This window comes from Molossus molossus, unplaced genomic scaffold (assembly GCF_014108415.1).
Source record: "Molossus molossus isolate mMolMol1 unplaced genomic scaffold, mMolMol1.p scaffold_m16_p_8, whole genome shotgun sequence".
Taxonomy (NCBI): Eukaryota; Metazoa; Chordata; class Mammalia; order Chiroptera; family Molossidae; genus Molossus; species Molossus molossus.
The window spans coordinates 81,818,255-81,844,325 of NW_023425402.1; the positions used below are offsets into that span (position 1 = coordinate 81,818,255).

General features: G+C 35.9%; 1 protein-coding gene across 4 annotated transcripts in view; it reads right to left on the reverse strand.

The window, feature by feature from the left end:
• Positions 1–26,071, reverse strand: part of PTPRK (protein tyrosine phosphatase receptor type K) — a 502,788-nt gene that overhangs the window by 112,190 nt on the left and 364,527 nt on the right. For all 4 annotated transcript variants that reach the window (XM_036248313.1, XM_036248314.1, XM_036248312.1 and 1 more), the window contains 2 exons: positions 7,594–7,896; positions 699–808 (listed from right to left, as the gene is read on the reverse strand). In XM_036248313.1, the coding sequence (XP_036104206.1) occupies positions 699–808; positions 7,594–7,896 (413 nt within the window). The remainder of the gene's footprint in view (positions 1–698; positions 809–7,593; positions 7,897–26,071) is intronic.

Genomic DNA, 26,071 nt, shown 5'->3' on the forward strand with positions numbered 1-26,071 from the left:
CATTTTTATGCTTCGATCAACACTGACTATGCAGGAACAGAACTATATGTTTGTATAATTAAAATAATTCTTTATTTTCTTTTTAAAAAATATTATATGCACAATGGATGGATAAAGACATGAGGTTGGGGAAGGCTGGGGTGGGGGTGAGAGCAGAGGAGGGGGTCAATAGGGGAGAAAGGGTGACATCTGGAATACTTTCAACAATAAAAAATAAATAAATAAATAATATTATATTTAAAAATAAGATAACTTATATTCAAAGTTTAAATATAGTCAGGTTTATAACATATTTTATTTTTTTTGTTTTTTTTTTTGGTGTTAACCCTTTACTATGAAACAACTGAGATTCAATTGCCTTCCCTAATTCACAGTTTGAAATGAAATTCTCAATTTCATAAAAATTCATTCTTTAAAATCATCATCGGGTCTGCTTGAAAAGGCCAATACTGCTTTTCTAAAACAACCCCCTAAAACCATACATTTACCTTAAGAATTTGAAAATTCTAGATTTCATACAATATTTCCTCTGATACTAAATTTTGAGATCAAGGAATGTCAAATTAAAATAGAGGAGAAATAATAATGACTTTAATTTCTTCCCCCTCACATATTTTTTTTTCCTTAATTCTCTCTAACCTTTTGTTTTTGCTCAACCTTTAATACATATTTCAAGAACTTCCTTGTTCTCCCAATACCTCATATTGCGTGATGATTCCATTTGGATCCAAAGGCTCTTTCCAGTTTAAGAAAATCTTATTTTCAAAGGATGTTCCTTGAAGAGAGTTGACTGGTACAGGGCCAGGCACTACAAATACATACATTTTAGTTATAAAAATTCTTACATCAGAAACAGAAAAAGTAAATTTTGTAAGCTAGACAACCAAGTTAAAAATACATAAATAAAATGTGCACTTAAAAATAAAATAATCTATATGACCAGTTTTCTGACTTTAAAATGGAAATTTAAAGTCTATAAGCTTCTAACAGAGAATAATACAACTGCAAAGTTATTTTTATTCAAAAGAATATTCTATCATCTTAGAGAGCTAAATAAATTGTGCAGTCTAGTTTACTCTGTTGTATAACTCTAATAACATGAGAATTTCATTTGTAATTTGTTTCATGAACAGAGCTGTATTTCCTTGGAAGATATTTTGAAGATTATAAGCCCCACAAGAGTAGCTATAAACACAGTTCATAAAATAATGAAACATAATAATTAACACTCCTTAGGCTCAAAAGTCAAATCATATAATATTGGATTGAAATGCTCCACAGTCAGTAGTATGAAGCTATTCAACAGATAAGGAAACAGATGCTCAGGGAAGTGACCTCACTTGTCTGAAGTCAGATCATTAGAAGACAGCGAACCCATGACTCAAGCTCGGGTCCATGGGACTCTGCACTCTTTATGCGCCAATTTGTAAGGATGTTACCAAATTTCCTGAACAACCCAGGCGATCACGGGGAAACAGACATGACATAAAATGGGATTGTAGAGGGGACCCTGTCAGTTGGCTACTCATCACTCCTTCTTTCTCTTTCTGAAAAACATCCCAATTCGGCTCAACTATCCATCCATCTCTCATATAACCCATGTGACTCAGGAAGCTTACCCATTTCTAACTCTGAGCATAGAATCTGATTAGTCAAAACAAAGCATTGGGTAGCATTTTCCTGGTGACTCTAACTGAGCACAGAGTAGGAGTGTCATCTAAACGGGCTCAACCAGATGAAATGAAAGCATTTATATTCCATATTTAAGGAAGACATCCCTGTCACTCTCTCCTCTCATCTCTCTATCTTGCTCTCTTCCTCTCTTCCTGGTAATGCATGAAATCAAGGGCATAGCTATTCACAGTCTGTGTTGGCAGTTATCCTGTGGCCAGAACTAGTTCAAACCGAAACAAAGTATGAACTGCATATCACAGATATGAAGACAACTTGGCTTCTTTGATATTTCTAAGCCACTGAGGTTTTCAACTCTAAAGCTTACCCTACTTATAGACTTCATTAACAAATGTTCCATTTATTATTTTTTAAAATAGAAATGCTCATCAATAGTCAATCTGACTTTTATAGCTATACTTATTAAATTTCTGTAATTTAAAAAGGGCACATTGATTATATATTTTTTAATTACTAAGATGAACAGGTTCAAATACCATCATTACTTTATTTTTTTTTATAATTTGTTTTTTTCTTTGTTGATTTTAGAGAGGGAGGGAGGGAGGGAGAAGGAGAGAGAGATAGAAACATCCATGAGAGATGCCCCACACTTCATGCCCCACACTGGGGATTTGGCCCACAACTTGGGCATGTGTCCTGACCTAGAACTGAACCAGTGACCTCTTGGTACATGGGACAACACTCAAACACTGAGCCACACTGGCCAGGCATCACTTCAGTATTTTAAATGAAATTCACTATTTCAAAGCTAAGAATCAAACCATCTGATAACACCATACTTGCTTAGAACTCAACAATCCATATAAATACTTTTGAAGTATCCCCAGGTATGACAAGATTTAAGAAATCTTTATTTCAGTCTTTATTTGTAAATGTCATATAACTAACAATACTTAGTGGTAGCAATGACTGATGTGTCAGCTGCTATTAACAAAATATAAGATACAAGGTACTTTTGTTATTGGATATTTTGTCTATGTGTTTTATTTAAATATATAATTTATTCACATAATCGGTTTCTTTTTTTATAATATGATTTTACTGATTTTTAGAGAGAGGGGCAGGGGGAGGGCGAGAGAGAGATAGAAACATTGATGAGAAGGAAACATCAGCCTCCTATACGCCCTCCACTGGGGATCAAGCCCACAACCCAGGCATGTGCCTTGACCAGGAATCGAACCAGCGACCTCTTGGTGCATGGGATGATGCTCAATCATGGAACCACACCAACAGGGCCACATAACCAGTTTCTTGTTCTACTAATGTTTAAAACTATATCCTCTCTGTCCTACTTTGCTTAAAAATGTATTTTCATTTGAAAATACTGACCTAATATAGGGCAAGTTTGGTTTTTAATGAATATTTTTTCTTAATATAACATTTCAGTGAATTTCACACATGACATTATCTATAAATGCAGTTTCAGAGTATAAAGCAATTTTGCGAGGATTGATATAAATTAAAAATCACTGGATCAAAGGAAATGCACTGCATCGAGGCTAACAGCATCAAGAAATTCTGAATGATATGTCATAAGAGTAAGATTTATTTTCATCTACAAGGAGATGATGAATGATGTTATGACCTCTGGGACAGCCAACATAATTTGGCACATTAATAATAAATTCATAAGAGAAAGAAACCCGCAGTAAACAGAGAAGATGTCACCACTAAACTTCAGATGATCTGTTCGTGTGAGTGTCTGCTGAGACCTCGGGGACACGTTAACCAAAGGCATCCAGCTGTCCTCCTACCCCCACAGGATCCATAGTATCGGCACAGACTATGTAATTGATCAAAGCCCCTATTTGCAGTCTTTGTTTCCATTCTACTCAAATGACATAAGCTTACAATTGTAATTAAGAAAAATGTCTTCACTTTTCCATACTTCATATATAGAAGGAGGTTGTTGGGGAAAGTAGGAGGCAAAACCCACAATAATGAGTAATTTATACAGTGGCATATAATTAGTACCTATACTCACCAAACACAATTTAGCCCATAAATACCATAATCTGGGATGGAGGTATTTCAAATTGATCATAATTCTGCATTGAGAGGGGACAGAATTGGAGAACAGTCTCCCTAGAATGTGTGTATTTCTCTGTTCTTCTTACACATGTTCTACTTTGTCAGTTGGATTTAGTTCAAGAACCTAAGGTCATATTTGTAAGAAGGGAAAGTCTGTGGGAAATTATGGCTAAGGGAGTTCCCTACTACTGATCATGCAGCGGGACAAGTATAGTGGACAAAAGAAAGAACTACACGTAGGTGGGTGACAAACCACACTCAGAAACAGATGGGGCAATGGGGCACAGGCACAAAATACATCCAATAACTGTATACGATTGAAGGAAGACAGCATCTGTCCATACACGCACATCTCTGCACCTTTAATGTGTATAAGTACAACATAAAGTTACTAAGACCATCACCGTGGCAGTCTGCACATTGAATGTCAGTTCACATTTCCACATCAACAACTTTTAATGGAGACAGAATGCTGACTTTTATTCCCCTGCTTGTGATTTACTTGAGAGCTGTTTCAGCTAATTTTTTTTTTGCATATAAGAAAGTCCTTTAAAATATAACTCTCAAAATGGAAAAGACAAAAAGTAACAAATGTGGGTGGGTCAAGATTATATTAAATAAGAATTATAACCTTTAAAATATAATAAATGTACACTTAAAAATAACTTTATATGAGCAAAAAACTGTCCCCAAACCAGGCTTTTCTGCTGACCTAACTTCTTAATATTGATTTTTATCAAGGCTGAAATAAAAATAAATGAAAACAAAATCTCATATGAAAAAATTCTACCCATGCATTAAAAAATGTATGCAATAAATTAAATATAAATTCTACCTTAGGGTTCTGGTGGGAAATCATTCTAGCTTTTCTGTCATGATTTATGGATGTCCCCAGAATTCTTTTCATGAAATTATATTCTTTTATTAGATGGTTGATAATTTATTCTTTTTCTATGTATATAGGGCAGCAATAATTTAGTAAGACTGACTTAATTAGATCATCATAATCCATCGATCTTCACAACAATAGATTACAATTTAGATATTCTGTTTCCCCCTCAGGAACACTGAGACACATCAAGCATTCTATGTAGAAACTGGAGCTCACATTGGGCAGACCTGAAAACTGAGTTTCTTGCAAATAAGTCACAGAAAGTTTGTGCTTCAATCATTTAGCCTAATACATAAAGCAAAAGGACAAAACAACCTCACAGCAATAAGAATTTGTTTCTGGCCATTCTTTGTAATATTAATATGCAATGCAACAGCATTAAAACCAATTTAAAAATGCTTCAAAGCATAGTTTAAAATAAAATTAGGATACTCTCTGGACAGGTGGTTCAGTTGGCCGAGAATCATCTCAAGGCGCCAAGGTTGTGGGTTTGATCCCTGGTCAGGGCACATATAAGAATCGACCAATGAATGCATAAATAAGTGGAACAACAAATTTATGTTCTTTTTCTCTCTTTCCTTCTCTCTCTCCCCCCCAAAAAAAATCAATAGAAAATAAAATTATCGTAGAAAATATTCTTGAAATTAGAATAAATAATGTCATTTTACTTTTACAAAACTGTTTCTGGATTAAAATAAATAATAATACACAGTCATGAATATAATTAGTTTAGGACATACTTTAAAATTTCACAATGATTTACTTCCTAATTATTAATCTAGTCGTATATGCCAAAATACATTTAAAAATTTAATACAATATGTAAAATATATAAGCCTGACTGTATTCTCTGATTTGTTGGAAAGAAAGGCAAGCTGAAAAACCATACCAAGGGTTACCATCAAATGAATTATAGTGTTAGAGAGTGAATGGCTAAAGGAGCACCAAACTCATGTAATTTGGCCTTACATCACCAATTAAGAAATCATGTGTTTGTCTTTTTTACTTTGAGTGCCGGCAATAAAACATGTGAGTACATTCTTGTCACTAAAACATGGTATACAGAATGTCTAGTGCAATAAATACTTTTTTTTTAATCCTCAGCTGAGGATATTTTTTTCCATTTACCTTCAGATAGAGTGGGAGTGAGGGAGAGAGAAAGAAAGAGAGAGAGAAACATCGATGTGAGAGAGACACATGGATTGGCTGCTTCCTGCATGACCCTGACCAGGGCCAGGGACTAGGTACGTGCCCTAGACCGGAATCGAACCTGCGACTCGTTGGTTCCCAGGCTGATGCTGTAACTGCTGAGTCAAACTGGCCAGGGCTGTAATACGTACTTTTAAATATTTATTCCACCTTATGAAATGAGAGACTGTTTCAAGGCTTCTGAATCTATGCTTAGATCTCCCATTTCCCACCGATACAACTACCAAGCTGGCTGTGTTCCATTGCATAGGCAGGAACTTAGGTGAGCTTTGTGCACGTGCGTGTGAGGCGGGGTGATATGAATGTTTGTGTGGTTCTGCATTATAGAAAGGTCTGTTGTTTACAATACTGCAAATGCTTCAGTTAGGTGCAAATTCAGTTAGGTGGCAGAAGTTCACTTATCATTAAGTCTTAGGTTATTCTTTGATGTTTTAGGAATCTGAGCAAAACTCCATGCATACTTTTAGGAAAATACTAATTGTTTCCTTCAAAGTCTGAGCTAAAGAGGTTACAGATCTCTTACTTCCCTTTATTACAATGAAAACAACAGGACTAACCAGGGTCATTTCAGCTTTCAGAGTGATAAGGAAAATTTTAGAAACGATGGCATCAATATACATATTGGATGGCTATCTCACACTTTGGCGGCCATCAAAATGTAAGCCTCAAGTTCAGAACCTGAGGCAAAGAGGGAACACTCAGGTTTGAATTACATCTTATTTTCTGAAACCCAAGTAAAAAAGTTGCCCTACTGACAAGCTATTCAAGGGGAATTTTAGCAAGGGGTAGAAACTTAGAGACCCTCTCACTTAAACCTTTCAAGTAGAGATGAGAAATGGAGAGCAAAGGGGTGTAAGCATTTGCTACAGTTACAATTAGAGCCAGAAAAGAAAATTCATGATTCCCAACTCCCAGTTCAGCTTTGCTCAATTCATTACATAGCACCCCCACACACATACTTTTATTCATAAAAGAAAATTTTGAAAATAAAATCTTACATTACAATAATATATTATTATTATATTATCATTTGTACACTTTTTTCTACAGAATACATATTTGTTGAATAAGAAAGTGTATTCATATTGACAGTGACATACTGTAGTGCTACAGCAAGTGTGTGTACATATAAATCTCTGTTCCTATTATTTAATAATTCAAAAGTAACACATAGAAATTGGGCAAAATATAGTTCAATTAGTAAGTGATAATAAGATGGATAAAAGGTGATAATTTGACAATATCTGATTAGTGTTTTTAGTTAGGCTTAAAGGTATAGACTGTGACCTTCTTTTATATCCAAACTTACATAATGCCATGTAAAAATGATGAGAATAGGTAAATAGTGCTATTTTCAAATGCTAAGGAAAGTTAAATTTACTGCTGTTGGTTAATAAAATGCAAAAGACTAAATTTTTAACTAAATGCATTTCACTAATAGGTGGTCAATATATTGCCATTAATAGTGAAAACTATTTTTGAACATTTGAGAAGGAAAAAATTTATTTACGCTTTTAGTATAGTTGCTACTTACCTAACATTGGATGAAAAGAGAAAACAGTAGAGGTCCATTTTATCTAGTGTTTGACGCTACTCTGAAGACTATTAAGATTTTTTTGTTTAAGGCAAACTCTTTCCAAAGTTACCCTTAATAACAGTATTTAGCAGATTTCAGAATCCAGTTCAATTCTGGGGTACTCTAGAAAAAATGGTATTTACATAATTGTTATATAAACCCCCTTTTTAGAAATAACGCAATGTGAGCATACCGTCCTCATCGGTTTGAATGATCGTCTCTTCGCTCTCCTTCCTGCCCTCTGGGTTGGTCAGGATCATCTTGAGGCTGACGTTTGTATAAGGCGGCAGATGGTTCACGACATGCTGAGGGGCTTTGGGGTCCATGTCCAAACAGTCTGCCTTGCTTTCGTTGTGACCACGGAAGTAATGATAGCAGATAGTGACGTTAAAGGTGTGGCAACGTGTAATGTTGTAGCCCAGGGATTCCCAGTCCACAGCGATGCGCCTCGCCTGTATCTCAGCGATCTTCAAAGTCTTTGGGGTCCGCATAGGTTCTGAAGAATAAATCAAAGACACAGATAGCTGTCAGCTTTACAGTGAACAGTCTTGGGAAAACAAAACACTCACCATGACATATATAAACCAATACAACCTGGAATTCAACTTTTATTCCCACTTTATTTACTCACGATTTTTTTTTTCTCAAAGATTCTGATTAAGGGCAATATTTACCAATAGGAAAATAAGTGAAATGCAAAATGTCAACAATGCATTGTACTCAGAAACATGGTGCAAAATAAAAACCTGAAAATGCACCATGATGCCTTTATAGCTGCTGCTATTACTGCCCAATTCCCCGTCTTCTCTTCGGTCATTATTGAGCAAGTGAATTAGCTAATATATCATAATGGGTAAGAGTCAACATGTTCTGCTCTATGATTTGTCATGTCACCAACCTATGCTGTATACTAATTAGTCTAATTGTAACACTAAACTACCACTTACAAAAAAATGATGCAGATATTAATTAACATGCATTACCTCAGTAATGTTGTTGTCCATCAAAGCAGAAAAATATCTGAGACAAATTGCAAGAACACATGGATATTCACATTGTCATCTACCCTTCTTGAGCTCTATCTTTTTTCTAGGAAACACGCAGGTCTGACAACACATTCATTGTCACCCAAACCAAGCTGGGAGGTGAAGATTCATTCAGTTGGAAAATGCTGGCGGAACTAAACACTCCAAAGACTGGAGTCCATCCATCACTGCTTCCCAAGTGGATTCTTTCCTCATGCAAGACTAACTTTAATCGTCTAACTTAATCAAAATAATTACGCTATGAAAGTTATGGCCATGGCAAAGTCTACACAGTAAACAAACCAATACACAGCACACGTTAATACATTGATTCGAAAAGAAGATTACAGTCAAGGCCAAGGTCAAGGCGTTTTGGGGCCCCCCTTACCTCATGCTGGGTAGACACTGCTTTTGTTAAATGTAAATCGGTAGGCAAAATAGAAGAAATAAGGAATACCAAAAAAGCCCAATTTGGTGTTTTGATAAGTTGTTATTATTGAGATTAAAATCTCAGTTATATAAAAAATAATCAGCATGGTATACAGAAGGCAAGTCCAAACTAAAATTCCAGTTTAATGTATTTAATGTGTGATCTAAAATACACAGTGGTGGCCATTTAATGAAAAACTTCAAATCCACAAAACTACATATATTTATACATGCAAATTAGCCTGTGGTAGAATCTAAATCCTTAGGATTTAAATGCTATCTGTCAGTCTTCTGACCCTTATCAAGCCTCCCCATTTTATTACTTTTGTTGCATAGCTTTACCTTAAGCACTGGAAGAGGCTGGAATAAAGACGGGTCCTTGAATCATTTAAAAAATCTCTCTCTATGTCTAGCTCTGTGACAACATTTCTCTTACCGGGCACAGGAGAACGTTCAGTTCTGTACTGTTACAGACTGAAAACAATCCCCAGCACCTCTGCTGCCAGCTGACCAGGACATTGTTGTCGGGTTCATCTGAGGGTTCTCTGCTAGGCAACAAGAAGACACACTTCCCCAGGAAAACACCTGACTATACGAATGAACATCTCCCCACACAGCAATGAGAGAAAACACCAATAAATATTTATTCCTCTGTTTCGTTTTTTTCTTTTATTAGTTTGGAATTAATGTACTTGTTTTCATACACTCCTCATTTTGATTCTGATATTTTCCCCCTTTATGAATTTCTCTTTTTCCAAGTATTCACTTCTGCCCATCTTGTGTAGAACATAGTGGGTCCCAAGCAATATCTTTCTGCTTCCAGATATTCTATGACAATTTAAGCAATTCAAGAGGGAGAAATAACCTCCACCTGTCAAATGGAGGAAACGTTTGCATTAAGTCTCAATGGATAAAGCAAGATCTAAAGACATAGTTTGGATAAGTAAAACAAAAACAGAGGAAACAGGATGAATAAATATGCAGAATACAATTGTGAAAAAATATGTAATCTTACTGGTTGCAGTACCATTTAGTAGATTACGTAGGTAAAATTTGTTGGGAAAACTTTGGATGTCATAGTAAGAAATTTAACTGATCTAATAGGCTGTGGAAAGTCACTGAGCAGAAAATTAACATAATCAAATAAATGCTTTAGAAAAATTAATTTACAGGTTCTGTCAAATGTGTAGAGACCGGAGACAGAGAAATCCAAAGACTGCAATGTGTGAGGAGCCAAGAAGGAGTGTGATGTCAATAGAGACGAGCGGTAACTTCCAGTTTGAAACTGGTAAGTCAAGAAGAGTTCAAAGTTCAGATGGAAAGAAAGAAAAAGTAAAAACATGAGGTCAAACTTTCTAGACCACTTTTTCATATGTGTGTTCTATATGTACACTAATCCAACTCATTCCCCCAATTTATCAATCAGGGGGTTCAAATCCATCACATAAAAACTGAGGACAACAGCATAGGAATTAGGTTGAAAGCCACATGTCACATACTTGGAGAAGGAGGAAGGGGACAGAAAGAACACTAAAAAGCAGGTGAAAAAACTGGAACTATAAGCAAAATCTTATTCTTTCCCATTCAACCCTTTAAATGATGAATCTTAACTCCTCTTGTTAAGTGCCCTGTGGAGAGATGTGCACCAAAACTTTCATTCACTCATTCATTTTTGATAAATCCTATAAAAACACCTAATTTAAAAAATAAAAGCAATGAGAAATGTCAGTATTAGCTGATTTAAATTCCTTGCCAAATGCTGATTATCCAGACTTACAAACTTTTCCCATTCCAGTTTCCTTTTATTTTCCACCTATCTCCTAATTGTTATAGTGAAAAAGGCTGCAAGAAATCAAGGTGCAATTAAAAAAAAAAAAAAAAAAAGGCAGAAAACTGACATATCAAATCTATGACCAGTCTTATATAATTAGCAGGTAAATAAAAAACTAACATATCATTGCCCTTCCTTAAATTCTAAATAGATCAAGCTGTGGGGGTTATAATAATCGATGTGTTAAATATTTAGCTCAACCTAATAGAATAAAATAAAGACCTACTTAATAACTCTCTCATTAAGAAAAATAAAGGCAATGTGAACAGACAAAATCTATAGACTCTGAGTCACCTCTCAAAAGCAAGATTATTTAATAAGTGGTTATAGATAACAGATAAAAGGAAATTCAATTTTTTGGTGCTTGTCAAACAACACGTGACATGACAGGTCAATATCCATGTCTTTTTGTAATGATAATCTCAGTTATTCTGAAAGAATTGTGAAAACAAAAGCTTCAGCAGCCGCCAGAGAATGGAGGGCCGGGATCATATTTCCCTAGAATCAGTTTTTAATGATAAAACTTATTATCCAGCTGTCACTCAGAGAAAAATAGAAGGTGTCCCAAAGCTCATGCCAAGACAAGAAAAGAAGACCTTGTCGAGGATGTGCACAGACCCAGGACACGGACGCATGACAGGAGCCCCGGGCTCCAGGCTGCCTGCCCCTCGGAATTCCTAGAAACTGACTGCAAAGCACAATTTCCATTCCATTCATCAAAACAAATACAAGGGAGGTGAATTACCTGCCTGCCAGACAAAATATTTGTTAGTGTAAAACAAAAACTAATTGAGATGAAATTTTTGAAGGAAGGTACATTTTTAAAAAGGAAGGAAACACTGGCATCACTTGGGGGATGACGAGACGTAAGGTCTTTGGAAGATATTCTTTTACTTTTCCCTCTTGATGCTTTGTATTTCTTATTATTTTCTCCATGGCGAGGATGGTGAATAATCGAGGTCTTACACTGCACGTCTTTTCAATCTTACAATATCATTAGTCTTGCCAAAAAGATTTCATCTCTGCTCCCACGGGTCAAATTGAGTTAATGATAAGTTGGTGAGATGAGTTGAGCATGAGGGAGCCTGAGGTCCAGGAATAATCACAAACCAACTGTCAGCTCTTTTGGCTTTATGACTGTGTTGTTGAAATGACATGCTTGGACCTAGGGGACACAAAGTGACGGGGGTGCATGGCTCCCTCAGCCCTCCTGCAGTCACAGTAATATTTATCAAGTGCCATCAGAATACTAAGCACACACTCAAATTAAACCAAAACATGTCATCTTCAGTACTCTCAAGAGTCTTACTGATGCTTCTCAGATAATTCTAATAAATGTAACATTCCCATCCTCTCTACAATCATGCCAATACAATGAACTGATTTTTAAAACACAATAATACCAAAGTGACATGAAAAAAGATAAAGATAATTCTTTTTCTAAAATTTAAATCCTACTGAATGTCTTATCACAAAATCTAATTCTCAAAATATGGGGCAGTAAAAAACTTGGAGACCCTTTTCATGTTTTTTAAACTTTTTATGTAATAATATTAAGTTTGTAAGAAACATGTAATTATAATCAATGAACCCACTGTGATTTACCCTTGATATTCAATAGTTCACATATGTTTTATAACTTAAATAAAACATAAGTAAAATATTCTCTATAAATAACTGCCTATACTTGGATAAAACATAAAGTAGTAAAAAGAAATGGCACCTTTATAAATTATGAAAAAAAGAGAAGAGAATAATGTACTTTCTTGTATAAACACACTTTGTTTTTTTATTTAAAAAATAGAAATAGCACTAATCAGATAAAAAAAAGTAAAGAGATTTGTACATAATGCTAAAAAAAAAAGTAGTATGGAAGGTAGCACTTACATGTATAAAAAATGGTGACTGTAGAGGAACTGCATATAGCAATAAAAAAACTCGAAAAGGGCTTTTCAATGCTTTCTTTATCCCTAAAAATAACATAAGTGACCTACTTTTTTGGTTGTGCTAAAAAAACGAGGTAAATATTTTGTGTGCTAAGCACAGAATATGCCTGAAAAATTTTGATTTCTGAACAATAAAGCAAATACTTTAATATGTTTTAAGCTCAAGAGCTAATAAAATAGCACTAAGAACCCAATTCTGGGCAGCAGCTGCACCGATGGCTCGCTCCTGCTCACAGTTTGCCACGTGGCTGCAACTCCTCACACCAAAGAAGTGGAGTCTATCTCCTCACCCTCTGGTTTGGGCTTGCCTTGTGCTTGCTTCGGTCAGCTGAAGGAGGCAACGCGATGGTCCCTAGCTCTCAGCGTGTAGCGGCTCTCAGAGGCCTGTGCACGCCTGCTTGCTCTCACACTTCCACCATCAATCCTAGAATCTGAGCTACATGCGGGACAGAGGTGAGCTGGCCCAGCCGTAACAGCAAAGGTCTGTCTAGACCAGTCAGTAGGGTCTACGCACAGATTTGTGAGTCAGCGAAGAGCAGACGGTTCTTCTACTCAACCATGACAGAAGTGTGAGATATGCACACTTGCTTCGTGCCACTAATGAGATTCTGTGGCTAGTTGTTGCTCAGCATTTTGATATAGTCTTTGTCCTTAATCTCTTCATTTGTAGACTACCTTAATATTTATATGAAGATTGTATCAGTGATCTTTCCATAGAACCATACTTAAAAATTTTATTTCTCTATGAATAGGTGGTGATGAGCCACTACATGCTTATTTAGTATTATTTAATAACTTGGCATGTGCCAGATACCGTACTCGTATAGTATATGCTCTAAAAAATGTCTGAAAGATTTTGGTTTTGTCTTATTTTCTACATGCTTTTTAAGAGATATGTTTAGTTCTTCAGTAGGCTCCCACAATACTAATATGTTAAATGTTAAACTAATAACTATGAGTAATAAGACATGTGAGAACTTTATTCAAAACTATAATAATTAAAATAGCAATGTTTCAGTACCCTACTCCATTATTGTAAAACATTTAAAATAATTCAGTTGTTTATATTAACATAACTTTGGAGGTATATATAAAAGCTAATCTACAATATAGTCTAAATTTCTTTACTTTTTAGGTGACAAGTTTGACAGAAAAGAAATACTTACATATACAGGAACGGTCAAAAGCAGGTTTACAGTCATTTGTATGGAAAAAGACATGCAAGTTATAATGATTACAGTGGCCTTATTAAGCCCCCCAAAATGTCACAATGCAAATATGAAAACCTACTTCTGCCCACCCCTGTATATTATCCAAATTCTTGTAATATTGTTTGGTATCATTTCCTCAACTATATAACTCCCTTATAAAAATCTTATAGTTTTTTTTAAATGAATCAGTCAATTCAACCTAGAGAAATTATTATGAAGTCTATTTAGTTACTAAAATGTTAAAAGAGCCCATTTTCAGTAAGCCTATCTTATGACATGAATCTCCACCCTCTCCTCCCAACAAAAATACCACGATTACATTATAATAAAAATCCGAGTATGTATGGCTCATTTATTCTTTACAAAGATTATGATTTTAACACATCAAGTGAGTATTCTTTATTTCCTTCTGGAAATTCAGGTAGAATAATTTGTTTTGATCACATTTGTGTTTTGTTTTATTTTTTTTAATCCTCACCTGAGGATATCTTCCCATTTATTTTCAGACAGAGTGGGAGGGGAAGAGAGAGAGAGAGGAAGACATCCATGTGAAAGAGACACCTTGATTGGTTGTCTCCTGCATGACTCAGACTAGGGCCCAGGGACCCAGGCATGTGTCCTTGACCAGAATCAAACCCACGACTCTTTTGTCCATGGACTGACCTCTAACCACTGAGCCAAACCAGCCAGGGATGATCACATTTGTTAAGAAGAAAAATTTCTAATTAACAATAGAAAAAAAAGCTATAGTGTACAAACTTCAAAAGTGATAATGGCTATTGACATACTTTGACACATACTTGATTTTATAACACGCAAGCGCCTGGTAACATGCTTACTTCAGGGAATGGAAAGATAAGGACTGCCAGGTTGATGATTATTTGTTCATTTCCTTTTCTGAAGCCATCATTTATTCTATGCTTTCATGCATGATTAACAGCTCGCAGATCCTTCACATGTAATCAATAGTTGTGGAGTTTTATATTAGGTTTAGAGATTAGACAGCCTTGATTATAAATTTTATCGATTTGTACAGCTTAGCTGCAGAAATCCCTGCACATTTTTCAGAGATTAAATTAAAAGAAGATATATGACCTGCACACACTAGAAATGCCAGTGTGATTATAAGGTGTGACCTCTTTATACTCATCCCTAGATGAATAAAATCTATCTGGCGCTCTAAAACATGAATCAGCATGTCAACAGGCATCAAGCTGAGATAGTAAACACAGTGCAAATGTGACAAAAAGAATTACAAAACTGCAAGGAAACCTGTCCCAGGCTATAATTAATACAGGAGACTTGAAAGGATTAATTGCTTCAGCTCATTTGTAAATTAAGAAACTGACAAAGATAAGAATAATGAACTCCTTAACTTCTACCTGGAAAATCTGAGCCTATATTAAACTGAAGTTCATGATCTTTTTTAAGATAAAGAAATGAGGACCTTTTCAAATTACTAGAAAAATATGACCATTTTGAAGTTAGTGAATAATCCAGTGACTATGAAATGCATAACTAAAGCTATTTATGATTTTTCCCATCTTTAAAAGTTTTAAAGCACTGCTGTATATTTTATGTCCACTCTTTTAAGGTCTGAGGATATCCAGAATACACTTACTAAACATCTATACATTCAACCAACATAAGGGGGCAAATATATTCCAAGCTCAAAATCTTAATTTTTTTCATGTTCTATTTATTACATCTTTCTGAACATTATTTCACCTTTGTTCTTTAGTGAAATGTCTTTCTTTATTCTAAATGAGTATGTCCAAGATCTGCATAAGTCCTATATATAAAAACACATAGGCAGAAATAAATAAAAGGTGATTCATCTTGACACACATTCAGAAGAATTCATTTCTTTAGTTTTAAAAAGGTATTCGACAATTAGGTTTGAGCACGGACTGCCTTGAGCCAGTCTAAAGAGTTAGACAATGGTCAAGTGCATTTTATATTGGCCTTCAGAGAAAATGAAATCTCCTTAAATTACATAAATAAAAACATAACGTATCTATCATAAATTACTCAATGCAAGATATTTGATCAGATATTTCTATTAAAATCTACTAATATATTTTTTTAAGAATTTTTTTCCCTTTATTGATTTTAGAGATAGAGGAAGTAAGAGGGAGAGAGATACAGAAGCGTCGATAAGAGAGGACATCAACTGGCTGCCTCCTGCATGCCCGCCACTGGGGATCAGGCCCACAACCTGGGCATGTGTTCTGACCGGGAATCAAACCTGCAACCTCTTGGTGCGTGGGCCAATGCTCAACCACTGAGCCACACTGGTCAGACAAAATCTAGTATTTTAAAGTTATTCCACTGGAAAGCACAAAACGATAACACATAGGAATGACAACCTAGAAGATTGCTTTCCTTTGCTTTCACAAGAAAATCCTAGTAAAGCTACTTTTTATGTGAAAGTTCCTAATGTCTACATATTCACAGAAGACGAGTGAATGAAGGAGCAAGTGTGGGAAAGTATAAACGCAGAAAGGAATTACTTTATGTTTGTTCTGTATATAAACTACCTTAGTAATCACACTCTTTCTATATCCAGATTGGTATGACCAGTTCCAACCAATCTCTTAAATACCGGTTCTGAATTTCAAACTGCCTATAGAAGATTTCCACCTGGATGCTTACATACAGTATGTTCCAAACAGACGTAGCATCTTCCTTTTATGAACACCTCATTCTAACCTTCCTGTTGCTATTCAAGCCTTTAGTCCCCAGATGAAAACCTGGACAGTATCATTGGCCCTCGGATCCTCACATAGCCCCATCATTTCATAAGATCTATATCATTTCTCTGTTTCTCTCTCTTTAATCCAGGACCTAACTTCCTCTCACCTGAACTTTTAGAAATTCTGCTACTAACAGCACTTTCCAGTGATTTCTTCACCTAGACTTTCCAAAATGCAGTTCTAAGTACATAACTTATCCATTCAAAAACATTGTTGGAGTTTTCTGAGGCTAAACAAATATAGTCAAAAGCCCTTAACCTAGAACCTAAGTATCTCCTAATACTCAATGCAAATAAGCAACTCCTAATACAATTTATCTCATGTACTTTCCCAATGTCCTGAACTCTAGCCGATCTATTTACAAGATATAAGAGCTACTGTAGAACTGTTTTCTATACGCACTACTGTCCATTGCATTTTATCTGCTTGGAATGTCTCCCCCTTGTAGTTTTCCTGACTAAAGTACTTCACTGTTCAGTGAAAAATGTACTGTCCTCCCTGTGAAAGACTGCTCAGGAAGCCTGGCAAAGTGGTAAGTGATGTTTAATTTTCAAAGACTTTAATCTGTAACTCTTTTAAGGCATTTAATGCATAGTAGCTTCCACTCATATCATGTTCCTGTGTGTTCAGGTCTCGTATATTAATACGTAAATTTGAGATCAGAATCTATGCTCTGCATAGAGATAAATACTACATGTAAAATGGGACTTGAAGAAATGATGCTCAATAAATAAGTATTAAAGTGATCAGCTAATATGTTTGCAATATATAGCTAATTTTTAAAATATAGAATGAGTTTCAAAATCAGTTCCTACTGGAACAATTAATTCAACAAATATTTAGCAAGTAAATGCAAATAGGACCGACTAGTTGCTCATGATAAAAAGAGCAAATGGCATGACTCCTTATGTACATGACTTATACTATGATAAAGGTACAAACCACACAGGTAAACTACATGCAATGTGGTAAAAATAATGCACTCTCAGAGGAAATTTAAACACTGTCATGATAAGGACAATAAGTTATCTCACCATACTAGCGACAATAAAGCTGTTTCCGAAGGGTGACAAAAGTTAAGTTTTCATTGTGCAGAGAGTGGTATGAAGGCCTTTCAGAAGGAACACGGTTACAGGAAACCGTTGCTGCCATTTTGGACAGAAAAGAACTAGCGCCACATGGTGTTCCTCTAACAAGCCATTCATGTATGCCAGGAGGAACCGAGTGTGCATGGGAAGGGTAGATGCTGTTTTGATATTAATCTCCAGCTTGATCTCTCCCTGAACGTCAGAGTTCAGATTCATATATCCAAACGGCCTACCAAACATCTCAACATGTTGTCTAATGGGTATCTCAAACAAAATCTCCAGAATGGAGCCAATGTCATTTTACAGACTATTCCTGCTGCAGTCTTTCCAATCTCAGTAAAATAACTCCAACGTTCCAGGCCAGAAACCGTGGCGTCATCCAAAGACCTTCTTTTGTCTTACACCCCACATCCATTTCGTAATCAATTCCATTCGTTCTCTCTGCAACATACATTTGAAACCTGACCCCTTATCCCTAAATTCCACCACTGCTATTTATTTGATCTTAGCCACTATCATCCAGGTTGCAATTACTGAAAACACCTCCAAACTAAATTAGAATGAACTCTTGTTCCTTCTTTGTCCCCGGTTCACACAGTTGTCAGAGGGACCCCACGACACTCCCCAGTGGCTGCTCCCCTAAGGCTGAGTGAAAGTCATCACAACGAGGTTCTATGTCCTGCACGTTCTATTACCCATCCTACACATCATTTCCTGTCTGGCCACATCCCCCAACTTCCTCAGCCTCACGCGTGACGCTCACACATGCCAGGTACATTCTTGCCTCAGGCAGCACCTTTGCACCTACTCTTTGCCCTGTCCGTAGCGTTCTCCCAGACCTCCACCTGGCTCACCCTCTCTCCTTGACCATCTTGTTTAAATGCCAATGTCTGTTTGCTGTTTCATTTCTCTCCCTAGCACTGTTACCATGTAATATTATTTATATTATACTTATTTATCTTTGTTATTTCCTGTCTTCTCATACTAAAATACTTAGTATACACTTATTCAATAAATATTTCAGATGATGAATGAATGAATGAATGAATATATGAATCAATAAACCTTTGCACCTTCTGCAGTCTAGAAGTTTTCGGCACATAATAAATGAGCTATACGTTTTCTGACTGAAGGTCATTTTTAATAACGGAAAAGCCAGCATTAAAATTCTGTCTGAACTTAGTTATAAAATGAAATCTAAACTGCTGACCATATCTACTCTCTAGAAGTAGCTTTAACATATAATATGTTTGATACTTAAGAAGCAAAGTAAAAATTACCACTTGAGTAAAATTTAAAAAGTCAATTATTGCTAGAAATTAACAAAGAGGAAGGGAAAAGGTTACTGTAGAATGCTGAAAAACTAATGTGGAAAATCTTTGACAGAAGAATGTATACATTTAATATTAGAAATTTGAAGAATATTTAAAAGATTTTATCCATCATGAATATCAGGCTAGATTAATGACATTCAGTTTGAACTGCCTTTTATTGTTTTTTGATCTTTCAAGTATTTTTCTTTCTTTTTTAAATCCTCACCCTAAGAATATTTTTCCATTGATTTTTTTTTTTTTTTAAGATAGAATGGGAGGGAGAGGAAGAGAAACATCAATGTGAAAAAGAGACATTGACTGGTTGCCTCCCGCAGGACCCCGACTGGAGCTGGGGACCAAACCCACAACTATGGTATGTGCCCTTGACTGGGAACCCACAACTCCTTGGTCCACAGGCTGACGCTCTAACCACTGAGCAAATTGGCCAGGACTCACCTATTTTTCTCATTGTCTCAACTAGAAACCAAGTTTCCCAAGGGCAATAAACATATTTACTAGTTCACTTACTTCTTACACAGGGCTATGCAGAGAGTAAGAAAGTGATAACTATATTAACTTTAAGCAATTTTACCCTAAAGGAGTTATGAAATTTAAAGACTTTGAATATAAAAGATAAAAATAACCCTCATCAAGACAAGAAAAAAAATTTCTTGAAATCAATGGTTGTTATTTTCAAAGCATAGGAAGAATAGACTTTTGGTATTTTAGGTTATTTTGATATTCCAGCTTAAAAATGAGATGTTCTGTATCAACTACTAAATTTATAAACAATTAATACTGATTTAGGTTACACTGTAGAACAGATGGTGTCATTAAACTTCTTTTTCATTCACAGGAGATCTAAATAATTATTTTTCGTTCACAGGAGAGCTAAAGAATTAGTTTTTTAATTAGAGCCTGCATCAGTACTGTTTACTGTGAGTTCACTGTCAATCATGCTCTCTGATTCCTGAGGTCCAGTCCCTTTGGTCCCTGTTTTCATTCATACCAGCAAGTTTGCTGCTGTGGCCTAGACCAAGTTTCATAAGACTATTATTGCCTAGCCTCCATGTGTTTCTACAAGGGTGATATATCTTAAATTGCTGAATATAGCCCTAATAGGAGGGCAGAAACCTCTATTTGTCTTTTGTGGTTTTTTAAAAATATATTTTCTTTATTGATTTTAGAGAGAGGAAAGGGGAGAGAGAGAGAAACATTGATAAGAGAGAACATTAATTGGCCACCTCCTGCATGCTCCCCATTGGGGATTTGGCCCACAACCTGGGCATGTGCCCTGACGGAGAATCGAACCAGTGATCTCCTGGTGCATGGATCGATGTTCGACCATTGAACCACACGAGCGAGGCCAGAAACCTCTATTTGTGAGAAAATCATATATGTATATAAAATAGGTTAATGGGCTGCAGAATGAAACTTCTGGTTACTTACATGCAAGCTACTATCCATATGCATCATTCCCAAATCCATGAAATGGGGGGGGAGGGGGGGGATGGTCTACATGAAAAGTAAGGATAAAATAAGGTACTATATGAAAAGTGACTGAAAAAATACCTGGTTTAATGACTAAAATATGTCTGGTAACTTTATTATAATTACAGTATATATTAGTGGTCTAATAGCATCATCACTTATAAGAATAAAATCCTGAAAAAGTATGGGAAGATATTTTTCCTCCTCAAAATCCATTCCATGTATGGCAATTTATTTATCTTCTATGCACCATGCAGAAAGTAAAAGCATTCATTTGTAATTTCAGAATGTCAAGGCAAATAATTTTTGACAAAAGAATGCATGGTTTCTGGATTATTCTGCCCATTTTCTGGTCACTGAAAAAATACTTTTGTAAGTTATATGGAAAATATATAACTTCAAACAAAAACAAGACTAAAATCTAACAGAAAACTTTACAAAAAAATAGAATATGCTGTTGAGCATAAAGCTGTTATGCCAAACCAAATCTCTTTCGCCTGTTTACTCATTTTCATACATGAATGCAAACTCTTCTTCTCTACAAGTGACATTTTCAATACGTCATTAAACACTAGTACTTACATTTTCAAGAATCCTTGTTTTGAATGTAAAGCTATAGGGAGAGTTGTTCACAACTTTGTGTTGACTTTCTAACTATCTTCTAATAGGAATGATTATTCCAAGGCATTTCCAAAAACCAAAGGCCATAAACAAACCGTATTTACAATATTTTAATACACTCTTGTGCTTCCTTAGAATACTTTTGTGTATCTTTGCAAATGTAAAAAAAGAGTTTGGTAATTCAGATGACCTGAGCACTTAACAAAAGGGTTTTACTATGAATTCTTCAAAATTCAGATTAAATAAATATCCAAGTAGTTTGTTTTAGGTTTTTTTGAAATTATGACTTGTCTTGAATATAGGACAGTATATTCAGATACCTATTAATGAATCCTCATAAGCATATCAAACTAAAAATTCAAATAAGTAATCTTCAACTATTAAGGTTACTTATATATATTTCACTGCCATGTAGGACTTTTGTTTTTGAAAACTTATAGAACATAAGTGGAGGACCTTTAAAAAATCATTAAAATGAAGTGTGACAGTTCCCTTACATTCCTTCTTTCCCTTTCTTGATTTATGTGCTTTGGGAACGCATTTTTGTAAGCATTTTCTAAAGTAAGTATAACTCATTTTCCTGTTTCATCAAGGAATGAAGAGAGAGAGAGAGAGAGAGAGAGAGAGAGAGAAACATCGACATGAAAGGGACACAGCGAGTGGTTGCCACCCACACGACCCAACCAGGGCCGGGGACAAACTGCAACCGAAGTACGTGCCCTTAGCGGGAACCAAACCGAGGTATCTCTGGACTGCAGGCCGACGCTCTAACCACTGAGCAAAACCGGTCAGGGCAGTAGAACATTTAAAAAATGTAAAATAGCTACTATCTGCCAGTGAGTGGTTACATTTAAGTTATGCTGTTGTGACCATAGTTCTTTAAATAACATCAGAGTATCTCAATGCAAATGAACAGCCACATCAGCCACCAAAGTGAACTCTATCTTTTCCAACCTTGCCTTTTATCCCTTGTTTCAGAAGTCTGAAATGAAAGATTAATTACGATTTTCAATGTGACCTACTTACATTCCAAATAAATGTATTATAATAAGCCACATCTGACATAGGACTGTGTTGGTCCAGTTGTCTCATCTCACTTATTTTCAAGCTGTTTCGATTATCATGTTCATGTCTTAAATTTACTTTTTAATTGATACTTTTTGTGTTGTTGCTTTATACCAACAATTAAAATGTATCAATGTCTCAGATTTGGTTCATCAAAGCCTAAAAACAGTGACAAACAAATCCAGATCCTTAACACAAAGAGTGAAGAAGAGTTATGTGTCAAATTATAATGTGAATCGCTTTGTGCTAGGACAGGCAGTGATAAAGTAGACCCAGAATATATTTTTTTTAAATGAAGCAATACTTGAGTACTTGAAACTTGGCTTTTCTTGTATTAGTAACCCATGCATCTGTAGATCTCAATGTAACATCTGTAATAAAAGATTGTCAAACAGTAGCTTACATCTATTGAAATTTTCTCATCATTTTCAAAACAAGATCAGTAACCTCTGTAGTAAACCAAACAAGATTTCACAGAGTCAGAGCAAAATGTTTTCCATGATGAAACTGACAATGTTAGTCACCGAAGATGACAAAGGACGAAATTGACTCTCCTGGAGGCAAAGCAAGTAAATTCACACTCTTTCTGAGAGGCTTGTAATGCCACTGAGAAAATTAATAATAAATATCACACTCTCAAAAAATCAGTAAACGCTATTGGAAAGCGTCTACATCGATGAACACTGTTAGACACGGCATAACCTCGACCTGGAGGAGCTACGCATGAAGAGCAACGGCTCCTCCTGTCTCCTGGAAGTACTGCCATTTAACAGCTGAACCGATGTGCAAGGACATGCTCTTGATGGATGAGTGGGAGAAACTTGAGGGGACAATGCTCCATGACTGTGGAACCAGCAATCCCTGAAAACCATGACTACGTAAAGATGCAGGAACCAGACAGTGGATTAGGCACCGGGGGATGGAGGTGGGGTAGGGGGGGCGCAGCTATGGATGTGGATGGGAACGCTGGCACTTTGAAAAGAGAATGAAATAAAAGTCAAATGCCAATGCTGATATTCTATTAATTCAGAGCAGCAAAGAGTTAAGCATAATGTTACCTGATCTTGTTTTGGTATCGAACGGAATGACACAACTGTTGGTGTCATCGCCTCGTATGTGCCATGTATGAAGTGCGTAAATGGGAGAGGAATATAAGACTGCCTTGCCACATGGAAGCGTGCTGATTATTGAGTGGAAAGAAATTTGCATGGCTTTCCAAAATCCAAAATAAAAGATGCGATAAACATATTTCTTCCTGAGACTGACCATGCTATTAAAGACCATTTTAATGATTTCAAGTGACATGCCTAAATAACCCAATTCAGGAATATATTCAATTTATTAAATAGTCTAAATTGATCATGTCAAGGCTAAAAAAATATCAGCATATTTAATTCTGAGGATGAGAAAGATTCCTTAAAATGAGTGAATAGTAATACAAGTGACACAATCACTACAAATTTAATCTAATTGATACATAGTGGTTTTCTGGATTTTTAGAGAAAGAAATTGCTGTCCTAGTGGTAGGCATATTTAAAGACATATTCAATGCTGCATCAAAACATTTAATAAAATAATTTCTAGTCCTTGATTCAATAAAAGAGTATATTAAAATAAATTTGCCACCCAGTCGATGTGGCTCAGTGGTTGAATGTCGAACCCATGCACCAAGAGGTTGCTGGTTCGATTCCCGATCAGGGTACATGCTCAAGTTATAGGTCAAATCCCCAGTGGAGGCATGCAGGAGGCGGCCAATCAATGTTCTCAATCACCGATGTTTCCATCTTTCCCTCTCCCTTCCTCTCTCTCTAAAATCAATAAAGAACAAAAATTTGAAATAAATGTGCCATTATGTTTAATATAAACACTTAACTCTCTAACTTCTAAGTAGAATATGCTTGCCAACTTAGACTCTGGTAGTTTGCTAAAAGTACTTTCCAATATAATATCTGTTCATCATTTCTGGTTCCATTTTAGATCCAACATCCAGAACTGACAGTCATCAAACACTTGCTAGAGGTAATTTCCATTGACCTACAATTTCCAGTTAGTACAGACGTAGATTGGATCTAAAACTTAAGATGTTTCGCCCTGGCCAGTTTGGCTCAGCGGTTAGAGCGTCGGCCTGCGGTCCGCAGAGACCCGGGTTCGGTTCCCGCTAAGGGCACGTACTTCGGTTGCAGTTTGTCCCCGGCCCTGGTTGGTCGTGCGGGTGGCAGCCACTCGATGTGTCCCTTCACATCGATGTTTCTCTCTCTCTCTCCCTTCCTCTCTCTCCCTCCCACTCTATCTGTACAAAAAATGGAAAAATGTCCTCGGGTGAGGATAAAAAAATAAAAAAAATAAAAAAAAATAAAACTTAAGATGTTTCTGAGAATATTCATCTTAGATCTATAAACAAGTAACAATAAAAATTAAAATTAATGACCTTTTTCTTATATGCAACAAATACTGCTTTGAATTTAAAATACGGGTTTTCCTTTTACTTCAAAATGTGCCTGCAACTGTGTTTTCCAAGTTGCATTAAATTCCCTTATGCGACCTGTAGCTAAGAGTTGTGAATAATATTGACCTATTGGGTCAAGTTCAAACTCCTTAACAAAGCGTGTAATATTCTCATTGATTCTGGTTCTGCTTACCTTTCACTGTCTGCTCACCCCTGTCTCCCTCCTCATGTGTCTGGAACATCAAACCATCAGCAGTTCTCCACATCCATGTGCATTTCCCTTCCCTCTACGATGCTGTTTTTGCTCTTTCCTCTGAAATGTTTCCCCCTCTGATAACCGCCTGCCCATGCAACCATTTCATCTGGCTAAATCCTCCTGGCTATCCGTGAATATCACATAGCTAAGATCTTCTACAGGACCCCACCCTGATCCCGTATCATCTCCGTGCTCAGAAAGGTGCCTCAAAGTGGTTTTTGATACTAATATCATGAAACGTATACTTTTAAATTCTCAGTGCATATGCTGATTTCTACCTCAGGAATGTGAGCACCTCTAATTTCTTTTTCCTTTTTATATTACCAGAACCTAGCACAACACAACAGGTATATCCATAAGTGACTTGTGATTGAATGAAAGCTCAATTTCACCTAGGAAAACGGAGGAGATGGTGTTAGTAAATGTTTTATAGCGTCAACAAATTCATTCTACAAATCACTGCTCTCACGATCCATTTTTTAACATGGTGAAGTAAATCTTGATGAACCAGACACAGGGGTAGTTACAGATTTACTTAACAAAAAATGGCTTTTAGAAACAGACTTTAACTTAATATTCAAACTTTTTGATATACTGTTCTTAATTAGTATTTTATTGTAATGATACCAAGTCCTTATTTCTGCACTTAGTTTGGTTCACACTGAAGAAAATTTTAATTAAGAGAATGGGATAAAATATGCAAAAATACCTGCATTCAAGAATATTATATATGATACAGTTTGTTGAAGTGCATACTATAACTTTCTTGGTGAAAACACATTTAAAAAAAAAAGCAAGGTATTGAAAAATCAGTGCTTTTTAAGTTAATATGAGATCTTGGCATCTAACTTTAGACACAGAGAAGATATTCAATAAACTACAATGACTTTTTATTGGCTGAGCAAAGGGAAAATATTTGTTTATGAAAACTACGGTACACTCAAATCAGGAGGCAGCGTCAACATAAAAATAAATTTATCACAGGTCAGAGCTCTGGCAGCATCTTGACAGGTTGGCTGGGCAGACAAGCCCCTCGCCTTGGCAAGATCACTTTCAAAACGCAGCAGACAAATGCTTCTGTGTACTTACAACATCCTCAAGGGGAAGAGGAGCCATCATCTCCCTTAATAATTTATTAAGCCTCTTTTAAACATAGTACCTAAATATAGTTTAGCACATACAGTTCAGAGACC